Here is an 11,704-nt window from a genome sequence, read left to right as displayed (position 1 = left end):
GGGTAGCGCTTGCGCCGTAAGGCTGTTTATGATCCTCGGTGAAAGGCAGTAGAGAAGCGCATGCGCTTGAAGCTCTTCGTTCTTGGTTGTCGAATAATTCTTCCTCTAGTTCTAGCCGAGGCTGGTGCAATGGAGGAGAGGCCCCTTAGCGGCAAGAGTGTGAAATGTTTACTGTATATTTCTGGCTTCCTTCTCGTTTGTTAAGAACGTAAGAAGAGCCATGCTGGATCAGTCAAAAGGTTCCCTTATTCCTGCAGTCTGTTTCTAGCAGTGGCCAGTCAGATACCCCATAGGAAAGCCAGGCAGGAAAGCACAGGAGAAATAACAATGATTGATGAACACGGATAGGGGTACTAATCATCACGTCCCAGACAATGGTGATGCACAGGCAGAGTATGATATTCAATGTAACCATTTTATGTACACGGAATCTGTCCTTTCTCTTGCGAGCTGGAATACATTATTTTAATTTCCCTTCCGCCTGCAACTCATACATTGTACTTTTTAATTCATTACATCGATACTGTGTGTGGTTTAGAGTAAGTACATAGCAGCAATTGTTTTGCAGAGCATGAGATTAGGGCTGCAATCCAATGCTTTCTAATCTGGGAATAAATCCCATTAAACACACATGCTGTTAGTGTTACTTCTAAGCATAGAGTAGGCTGCATGTACTGTAGCTAGTAGATGGAAAGCAGTATATGAAAAAGATAACCACTTTATGCATGAAGCTCAATATGTTCAAGTATTAACAGTACTGTAACAGATAGCCGTCAGTTGGACTCAGGATGTTTCATTACTGAAACAAATGTATACTAATTACAGAAGACCGGAAATCTGAATGATGTGTTCATTACAGGTCCATTGCATAGAATACTGACCTCACGTTATTATCCTTTTATCCTTTATTATCCTTTTTTTAAAAAAAGTTAAAGCTTTGTTTTGGGAAGCAGTCTTGGAATATCCTTCAGGGAGGGAGGTGGTTCCCTGTGTGTTTCACTGTGGCTACCATCCTGCTTGAACTCAACCTTTCCATTTAAAAAACTCTCTCACAAGTGCATCTTTTTTGACTTCAGAACTATTGGATGGAATAGTCTTCCTTTAAACTTCTCCCCAAAATGTACAATTGTGTGGGAAGCTCATGAGAAGAGATGCTGATGGGTATGTTTCTCTCTGTTTTGGGAAGCACAGAGTAACATCTTTCATAAATAGCTCAACTTGACCTTTAATCTTCTAGAATCTAGTGACCTTTTCAGATTGTGTTTAACAGAGTGGATGGTGAAGAGCATCTCCCTCTTGCCAGTTTATCACACACTCAAGATTTCCTCTCATGGACTCTCTGCTTGAGCTATGCTTTTCATTTTGTTCAGTTAATTTACAGCACATAAGGTCAAACTATCAATTTGAGCCAGCACAATGCACTAATCCATTGCTTGGATTGTATACAACTATTTCCTGGGGCAAATGCATTTCTTCAAGCTCCTCCTCTGTCAGATACTGTTTATTGTTGTTTGGGATATCTGTTCAATATTATTGTTGTTTGGGATATCTCTGATGTCCCAAAATGCATAATTTTCAAGATGGATAATGTGCAATTTTAATGTCTTTGGACTTGAATTTATGCATATGTTGCCACCCTTGTCTTCTGAATTGAGAGCTAAATGCAGAAGGCTATCACAAGGATAGCACATCACTTACAATTTCATTTCAAAGTCATACTGAGACTGTGAATAAGGGCTTCCTCTTTTTATGGTCTGTCATAATCTATCAGCTGTAATGTAGAGATGGGTTAATTAGAAAGATGGTTGTATAAGTAGAAAAAAATTGCCCACATGTCTCTGAGAACTAATTTCCATTTCAATTAGTTCAACCATTATGTGTTCTTTAAGGTTCTGTCAATTTTTGCAAAAATTGCTTGCAAACCTCCACAAATCCAGCTGTTTATAATATTCAGTATTCAGTAGTGATTTTCCTAAGTTCTGAAAGCACTTCACATATATTATTTCAGTGATATTTACGACCCCCTACAAGGGATGCCCAAATTATTATCTGCATATTGCAGGTGGGAGGTGAAAGTAAATGGTAAAGTAAATTTGTTTAAGGTCACAAGGGAAGTTTATAGCCAAGCTAAAATTGAAACTGTAGATTCCTACCCTTATTGAAAATACTACACCAACTCCAGGTGCTGTTGTGGATATGTCAGGAGAAAAATTGCTGAACTATGATAGCGGGAAAGGTAAAAGGACTAAAAGATGGTAATATGCTTGGAGATGAGAAATGGGTGGGATCAAGGGAGGAGTTTAAATAGTGCTAGTAGTAGAAAGGATAAATAAGCTGATACATTGGATATGGACGAATTTATTTATTTATTGTTAAATTTATATACCGCCTTTCATTAAAAACAATCCCAAGGCAGGATTGGTGGGATAAGTTGTCTGTCCAATTAGTCTTCCAAAAATATTTACACACTAGATGGAACCAGTGTTCCCTCTAAGGCGTTTGCATACGCTCATGCTTTTTATGTCCACTCAGTTAATTTTTGATCCCGCTCAGGTGGAATCAGGAAAGCCCCACTCTAACTGCATGTGCACACGTGCTGCCTTGATAACTGCCACTCAGAACAAAACTCATTCTGCACACAGATGAAAGAAATTAGAAAACATGCTGGACTCGTGTTGCTCATGTCCTATTGTGCTATCCACATACACACTGATACAAATTACATTTGTTGGTCATTTCCCCAAATAACAAAATAAAATGCTCTGTTGATTGTGCATCCATTTATTTATTTAAACATGAATGCAACAACAATAGTAAAATAAAGTGTGCCATCAAGTCAATTTTGATTCTGGGTGCCCACAGAGCCCTGTGGTTTTCTTTGGTAGAATACAAGAGGGATTTACCATTGCCTCTTCCCGCACAGTATGAGATTATGCCTTTCAGCATCTTCCTATATCGCTGCTGCCCGATATAGTAGCCACAGGGATTCGAACCAGCAACCTCCTGCTTGTTAGTCAAGCATTTTCCTGCTGCGCCACTTAAGGTGACCCAACAACAATAACAAATACATATCGCCTTTCATAAATTTTATTCCAAGTTGTTTTACAGAATTCAAATACAACAGTACAATCCAGAAAAATCAAAACAACCAACAATACAACAATAAAAGATAGCAAAAACAAAGCACCACCGGCACTTCCTGTGGGTCAAAGGCCTGGATAAATAACAAGGTCTTTATTTATTTAAAGGCAGCATGGAAACCAGGGAATAGATATCCATCAGGAGAGCATTTGAAACCTTGGGAACAATGACCAAGAAGGCCTTGTCCCAAATAAATGACAACTAAACTTCTTTCAATGTTGGCACATGGGGCAGAGGCCTCACTGTGTTGGGGAGCAGAAAAATTTGGGAGCAGGCAGTCTTTCAGACATCTGAACCCAAATTGTGAAGGGTTTTAAAGGTGATAACCAGCACCTTGAATTGGATCCAGAAGCAAATTGGCATCCAGCACAGTTCTTTCAAAATGAGCTTAATATGTGCACTGTGGAGAGCAAGAGATGGTAGTGAGATGTGGAGAGAGAAGAAGAGGTTTAACAGAAGGGGGTCAACAAAAATCTGTGGTGGTGTAGAAGGAAAGAGCAGACAGCTATGATGCACTGAGGTGGTTAAAATAACAGGTTTAATGAAACTCACGTAATGGTAGCAAGATACATTTTAATGTATTAGACTTGCCATGTTAATTAAATGTAATGTGTAGAGTGATTTGACTTATTTACTCCTAATCTACCGCCACAATTGTGCACTGCATTTGGTGGACCTAGGACTTTGTAAAGTCATTAAGTGCATGCTTAAAGTTAGTCACTCTTCCTATCGTCAAGGAAGTTTGACACTGTAACAAAGATTAGCTGCTCTTTGTCTTACTGTTGCTGAATTATGTCACCATAACAACTTACACCCTACCCAATAGGCCTTCTGAGAAGTTTTGCTGGCAACACATGCTGGAGAACCCCCAAAATACATATCTCTGACCTTTTGCAAAAGAGGAAGGGGCAGTGCTACAGCTGGTGAGACAGTATCCAGAGAGTGAGTGCCTTGTATATACAATTACTTATGGTGACTCGATCAGATTTTGTGCCCCTTTCTTTGCACATAGCAACATAACTTTTAAAGCAAGGGTACCATAGGCAATTCCTGGAGCACCAAGTGCTGAATAGAGACAAAAGTGTATAGTTTCCTTGATTGGCTTGATTTCAACACAGGTAATAATGTTTCATTATATCAACAGATTTTGCTTGCTCCAAAGTGGTTTGAATTTGTTTGCTATCAACATTTTGTTTAAAATGGTTGCTTTTTAAACACAAGTATTTGCACTAAAAGAATTGAACAAATGTGCATAACAATTTGGGGGAAAGCAGATGTGTCCATTGTTTCTTTACCAAAGTTATGGTTGGCTGTATTTTAATCAATATTGGTTCATATGTGGTTAAATTATTTTGAAATGGGAAATAAGACTGTAAAACGTCAGCAAAACCAAATATTATGAGCAAATTAAAAGAATGATAAATGAGTAGCTGTTGTGTTCTCAGCTGCAAGAAATCTAAAGGAATCCGTGATAATAAGCATATTTTCTATACCAACATCAAATAATGATGTAGGTATTGTGTACCATATTTGTATCCCATCCTTTGTCCAAGGAACTCAGGGCCGCCTCTATGAGTGCAGAATATGAAGCCAAGAAGACTGAAGAATAAACAGTTCATCTTACTGAGTGCTCAGATGTGTTCACAAGGGTCTCGGTGTGAAGTCTTTGAGGTCATTCACACAATAAAAACTGTGTTCTACCCAGGTTTGGGCTCTGTGTATGCTCTCAATTTTTGGTTGAGTGGAAGCAGGTAAGAGGAAAACCTGGGTAGAAGTGATTGCAAGGTAGGAGGAAAAACTAGGTAGCTTCTTCTCCTACCTTGCTTCCACACAGTCACTTCACAGGTTTTCCTCTTACTTTGCTTCCACACAACCAAAAATTGGGAGCACACACAGCTCCCAAACCCGGGTAGAACACAGTTTTTGACTGTATGCATGACCTCCATTCATTCCTCCCAACCTGTATTTTAGAATGCCCTGGGTTAATAACAGGGGCGTATCTAGGAGTAGGGCAGGCAGGGCATGTGCCCCGGGTGCCACTTGAAGGGGGGGGGTGCCATTTTACTAAAATTAAAAAAAAAATTAAAATGGCTGCTGAAAACAAAATGGCCACCGTGCATGCTCAAATGGCCTCTGTGAGGCCCTAGGCCATGCCAGGCCTCGCAGAGGCCATTTGAGCATGCACAGTCACCATTTTGTTTTCAGTGGCCATTTTAAAAATATATTTTTAAAAAAAAATGGCCACTGCACATGCTGAAATGGTCCCTGCAAGGCCCTAGAGGCCAGAGAGGGGAGGGGAAACCTTTTCAGACCCCCCCCCACAACCTTTAGGAAGCCCCCCGAAGGGGCTACAGGTAATTTTTTTAAAATTAATTTTTAAAAAATTAAAAATTTAATTTTTAATTATTTTTTTTTACAAAATTAATATAAGTCACTGTACACATATTCAGTTTGGCACTATGTACAGAGAATCAGATGGGTGTCAGATGTTTGGACAGGGGGCACAATTTCAGTGCTTGCCCTAGGCACTATTTCCCTAGATACGCCTCTGGTTAATAACAGTCTCAACCATCTCAGGACATAGACACAGTCTGTTTATTGCTGTTTGCAGAGAAAGAACCAGATTGTTAAACCATATATGTATTAAGACTAGGATCCCTGGCTGTCGAACTAGTACCCTAAAGTTTGATGTCAGATGCACTGTTTGACATTCAAGAAGATGTCAGATGTACTGTTTCTCTGATCACAGTTCCAGTAATTCAACTATGTGAGGTGATTCAATACATATTACTTCTCTGCTGATCTGTACAACTTACTGGCACCAGTGTAGACTCTGTGAACTGGTCCAACAGGATTTCTACACTTATCCTAGGGAAGATTGGATCTTAGCATAGAGAAGGTGGTGTGTGTGTGTGTGTGTGTGTGTGAGAGAGAGAGAGAGAGAGAGAGAGAGAGAGAGAGAGAGAGAGAACACTATGCTAGATAAACAGGATGCTTGTTTTTCCCCTACAGTATACCACGTGGGTACACAACAAGCAAGTTGCCTTAGATTTTGGACAGCAGAGGGAAATAGTCAAATACTCATCCCCAACCACTACTCAAGCAAAACAACAAAATTAGTCTTTGAGCCCTTCCTTGCAATTCAGTGAGAGGGCTTGAGGACAGGCAACCAGGAAGGCAGCGGAAGCTTGACTTCCCTACAGACAATGCTCTGGGAGTTTCTGGGTGTGCTAATCGCATGCCCAGATGGTCCACGGCTGCCATGTTTGCAGCAGTGCGGAGGTGCAGGGGTCAGGATGGATTGTCCCAGTCCCCAGAAATCCTACATTGCACTGCACACCTGCATGGTGCATTGCAGGGATCTCCCGGCGATGTCCAGGAGCCCGCTCCTGTGCCTGCACCTCCTGGGAGCTGCTGACACATGCGCAGTTAGCCTGGGTAAGGGCTCGTGCCCTTAACCTCGGCTAACTGGTGGGCTCCCTAGGTGGGTTTGCCACCAAGGCGCCGCCAAAAGCCTCACAGCTACCGGTGGTTCTCACAGGCAGCCAAGCCCGGGCTTGTCTTGGCTGCTTGTGATGTCTGTGTCTTCAAGAAATGTTGGTTCTCAGGTTCAGTGGAGTTTAATGAGTTTCTCATGGCTTTGCATTTGTTTAAAGAATGGCACCATGTCATTATACAAGGACACTGGAGGGCATTCAGTTTTGCTTACCTTTCCATAAAGGCAGAACTGACTTCTTTCACTTTAGCCTCTCTCTCCTACAAATAAATATGATATGGTATCTGAAAGCTCTGGAGGCACCTTCTCCATTCCTGTTTGGCCAGGTAACCCGATGCTCCTTTCAAAGAGGATCCTTGGACTTGCATTAGTGGGATTGTTGTATGAACAATGCAGTAGTGGAATAAATGTGGTGAGTCTGCAAGAAATATCCTGCTTACACAATAAGACAACTGTTTTGTGCATACTTACTTGGGAGTAAGTCCCACTAAAATGAACACATGCTTCATTAAATGAACACACGCTTAGGATTAGGTTGTTAGCACTCTGAAGATTTCTCTTTACATTATTGGTTATCCTGAGACATTAACTCCCTAATTGCTTCTGTTTCTGAATAGTTTGCCCAAGAGATTGCTGAGATAAAGAGGCAATTCTCATGAGTGAGCAAAACTGGGCTAAGGGAGCCTGGTGGCTCCATGGCAGCAAGCCCACTTATGGAGCCACTCCCTTAAACGAGGTTAACGGAGTGAGCGCTCCGTTAACCTCGTTGTTTTGGCCATGTGTCTGCTGCGGCTGCTTGCAGCCACAGCAGACGCACTCGGGGAAGGGGATCCAAGGAGTGCATTACTAGAGCTCCAGGGGGTGGGTTGCCATGCTGCAGCACTTCCCTTCACCCAACCCCTGGAGCTGCTGGGCGAGCCGCGGCCGGGTGTGGGAGCGCTAGAGCCAACCCGCCACTTGTCTGGGTGGGTGATCTGCCTGCCCGAGGAAAGGTGAGTGAAAAAAAGCAATTAAAAAAGCAGCAATGTGAACGGAATGTAAGCAATGCAATGAAAAGCAATGTAAAAAGCAGCAATGTGAATGGCCCATATTAACTCTGATTTATGCCTGTACACACTTTATATGCTTTCATCCTAACTTATCCTAACTTAACATATTGTTCCCTCAATAAAGCCTACAGTCTGGAAAAACTTCAAGGAGTTATTCACACATGCCTTCATGCCGCAGGATATCTGAAGAGCGAATTTGCTTCGCTGCAGATTCGCAAGATGTTTAATTCGGGAGATTAAATGGGCAGTTCACAGAGGCTCAGCTCCTCTCCACAATCCCAGGCAGATCTTTTTCCTGTGCATTCCCACTGGCTTATTCTGGGTTTTTCCTCCAGCCAATCATAAATAAAAAGAGGCAGTGAGAGAGCTTTAAAAAAAAATTAGTTTGACAGCTTGTTATGGAAGAGTGATACATTGCCAAGCCTTGCTTTTGTGAGTGACTGTTCAACATCACTTCATAAGGTTGTTGTGAGCATTTATTTACTTGAAGGACACACAATTCAGATATCCTCAGCTGCTTGGATAACGATGACTCTAGTGCACTGTATTAGGGATCTTTGTTGTTGTTGCAACTAGTTTACCTATAATCAGATAAATTTCCAGAGATGCATAAATGGTATATCTGCTCTCCTCTTTTGAAAAATATGGTATTACTGGCAATGGCCTCTTCACACATCATAGAGAAACTTCGGGGTTTAACAGAATCCCATCCCCCCCTCCGCCACTGCCAAAAAAGCTGCTGAAACTAGAGATTTTTTAAAGTCAGACATACTTTGGGCTAAGCCGGAATGTGCAGCCTTGATTTGGGGGGAAACAGAGTCCTGTCTGTAGTGATCCCTGATAGCCCGCAGGGACTTCAGAGTAAATGCAGCTAAAATGTGGACTGGCACACTCCATTCCGGAGTAGATTCAAACCAAAAACCATCTGTGTAAAGTCTCCAGGTGAAAGTTAGCCAACATTCTGTCAAATCTGCCTGCTCCTTTTAGGATGTGTTTCCTAAACTTGAATTCTGCTTTGTTTAGCTGGAGGGTTTGCAATGGAAGAGCACCACCAAAGGCCTAAGCAAATACCATCACTTCTCTATCCACCCAAAGTGACAGAGACACCACACAGAGAGCCACTCCTCTACATTTCTTCCACTGCAAATGGTAACATAATCGGTGTTGGCCAAGATGGATTGGTTTCCATTTGGACCACAAATTTAAAATTGAAGAAAAGCTCTCTTATACTTGTGAGTTCAAAAAGCGACATATTGTTTAAAGAAATTGCTGTTTACTGGTGATAGGATGCAAGATCTTCCCACTGAGCCTAAAAAGAAACAGATATCAAAACCCACAAAATAATTTTCATTGCCATCACATACATTCAAATAGAACATGATGTCAGCTTGTCCAAGTATAACTAAGTCAAAATTAACACAGACAGCTCAGCAATCAATTTGCATGCTTGTATCTACCTCAGACCAGGCAGATCAAGGAAAAATATAAGCAATGTATCGTGTGATTTAAAAATCCAGAAGATGGTCTGCATTAAGTAAAGGAGTCCTAGTGGACCTTAACTCCCAAAGACAAAAATTTGGGAGCAACTATTGCTCATTTTATATTGTTTAGGGAGAGTAACTTGACATCATGCCTAATGATTCAGTTTAGTGAGTTAGAGAGAGGGAGGGATAGATGGACACAGAGAGAGAGAGAGAGAGAGATGTACAGAAGAGTTCACCCTAAGTTATGGCTTGTATTTTGTTGCTAGTTCTTTGTCAGTGGGCCCTTTAAGGAAGGATGTCAGTTGTTCAGGGAGAATTTAAAATAGGTAGAGGATGAAGGTAGAGATCATGATAAAGAAAAGAAAGCAAACTGATAAAGGAATGCAAACACACAGAGAGAGGGGTGGTATGGGGGAACTAGTAATGATCAAGGGAGCCAGGAGGAGAAATTTGCTGACATTCAGAGCAGGGATGCACTAGTGGAGTGAGAGAATAGTCTAACAGAACTCCCCAACTAACTTTTTATCCCCAATTCTAACTTTAGTTAGATCTCACCCACCCACCCCAATTTCATAACGCAGAACTGATTTTCATGTTGTTCATTTTGATTCATTCAAGGAATCCTGCAGATCTTCCCTGTAAGTAAAATAATAAGGCAGGAAGCATTAATATATACGAATATATCTCCTCACTGGTCAGACACAGATATGACAACCTTTTCCTAGATTCTTGGCATACCCATGTTTGAAGATCAAAACAGATGTAATGACAATACTGGCCTGGTGTGTATTGTATTCCAGCAGAGTGAATTAACTGTGCACAATCCGCTTAAGTCCAGCCCAGACTCCGAACTCCCACTTCTCTCCTTTTGTTTAGGAGGAATGTTGCTTGCTGCAGGCTTGCATTAAGAACCCTGCCAGGGAGCAATATAGAACCCTGCTAATGCACCAGTTAAGTTAATGCGTTTGACACAGGACTGCAGCTGCAGTGGGGAACAGGCAAAAACTGGGAAACTTCCCCCCTTGTGCAAATAAGAACACTTTGTATGAGTCAAAGGAATCAATTGAATTCAAGCCAATATATTTCAGTTGAGGTTGGGCCATTGACTATGTTCTCTTTGGAGTCTAGGGTGAAAGTGCAAACAAGCTGCAAAACAGGAAGATGAAGTGGGTTTCTGACTCCATTTTAATGCCTCCTTACAAGAAGTTAATTATTGGGACCTGGTACGTACTATGTTTCAGAATTTCTCAGTATGACAGGCATCCCATTGGAAAAGTGTTTCAGGATAGAGAACTATCACTGGTTGACTTATTTAAAAGATTCACAGCAAAGATGAGCAAATGGTAACCAATCTCGCTCGTGTTTTACTATTTCCAAAGAAACAATAAGCAGCCTTGGTTCATACAAGGGCTGACATGATGTGCAGCGTTCCAGTACTGGAACACGGCTGCAGATTCTTAAGGCAGCCCTGACCCTGTTGAGAATGAATAGTTCTGCAAGCAATAATTCTACAATTATTCCCATTTGCTGCAATCATTTTGGGGTTGTAATCACAGCAGCCTCATCAAGGAGCACTCCAGTGCTGGAATGCTGCGCAGCATGTCAGCCAAAGTGCATATAGTCTGCTTGGAGTATATAGACTGGATCCTTATTCACAGGTAGCTACACTGAAGGTCATTTTAAATGACTATCTCAAAATGTCTCTTGTGGATGACAGCCATAAAGTTACATTTCAGTGTTAACAAGCAAGTGCAAGAATGAAGCATACCATTTTGGGCACTGACATCTTAGATTTCTCTATAAGTACAGTAGATTTCAAGGTGGCAATCCCCATTACAGATCTTTGTGCCTCTTTGAGGATTCAGAAGGGGAACTCTCCCTTTGGCTAAGCAATAATACAGCTTTGTTGTGGATTTCTTTCCCCCCAAGCACCTTTCTTGCTCTATAAACATTCATTATAATATATCTGGCTTGTACTTCCTCTCTTCTTGATTAGGAGGCCATGACTCTAGGATAGGATGAGGGTGCAGCAACATGGTGCTATAGAATACACCCCTGAACATCTTGAGCATGTTCATGGCCTGTTCATTCAAAATACTGGGCACACTGTAGAGAGGGGATGGGAGTGCATCGGCTATTCCCACCTGTAATGCAGTTATACTTCTTATGCACACTCTGGTGTCCCTGGGCTTGGCATCTGAGGAAGGCAGTGCTTAAAATAGGAACACTTAGTCTGTACAACTTGGAACCCGAATGGGGCTCCCCATGGCTGCTATTTTATGCTCACACACATATACTTTCTGGCTTTCTAAAATATTTATCTTTACAGTGACAGAGAGATACGTCTGTATGAGCTCACCAATTTGGAACCATATTGCCAAATTATTGGTTTTGAAACGATGCCTCTGCATTTGGATTATAGGTATGTCTGGGCCAGCTAATCTTAAGCTCAGCAGACACTTTTTATATTTAATATATTTACATTTAGACTCATGTAAGGCAGGGGTTCTTAAACTTGAATCACCAGATGTTGA

At 41.5% G+C, this 11,704-nt stretch overlaps 1 protein-coding gene across 9 annotated transcripts in view; it reads left to right on the top strand.

The window, feature by feature from the left end:
• The first annotated feature begins 60 nt into the window (after positions 1–60).
• The window catches only part of LOC128328539 (WD repeat-containing protein on Y chromosome-like), a 55,124-nt gene continuing 43,480 nt past the window's right edge, over positions 61–11,704 (top strand). For 3 of the 9 annotated variants that reach the window (XR_008309279.1, XM_053258611.1, XM_053258605.1), the window contains exons 1-4: positions 61–393; positions 8,710–8,918; positions 10,299–10,393; positions 11,500–11,592. Coding sequence is in view for 8 of the 9 variants with exons in the window: in XM_053258611.1 (XP_053114586.1) it covers positions 375–393; positions 8,710–8,918; positions 10,299–10,393; positions 11,500–11,592 (416 nt within the window). In the remaining variant the exon portion in view is untranslated. Of the gene's footprint in view, positions 394–3,967; positions 4,084–8,709; positions 8,919–10,298; positions 10,394–11,499; positions 11,593–11,704 lie in introns of all 9 variants that reach the window. The other 6 variants (XM_053258609.1, XM_053258607.1, XM_053258608.1 and 3 more) reach the window with 6 other exon arrangements.

Source organism: Hemicordylus capensis, chromosome 5 (genome assembly GCF_027244095.1).
Source record: "Hemicordylus capensis ecotype Gifberg chromosome 5, rHemCap1.1.pri, whole genome shotgun sequence".
Classification (NCBI taxonomy): domain Eukaryota; kingdom Metazoa; phylum Chordata; class Lepidosauria; order Squamata; family Cordylidae; genus Hemicordylus; species Hemicordylus capensis.
This window is presented reverse-complemented; position numbering and strand designations above follow the sequence as displayed.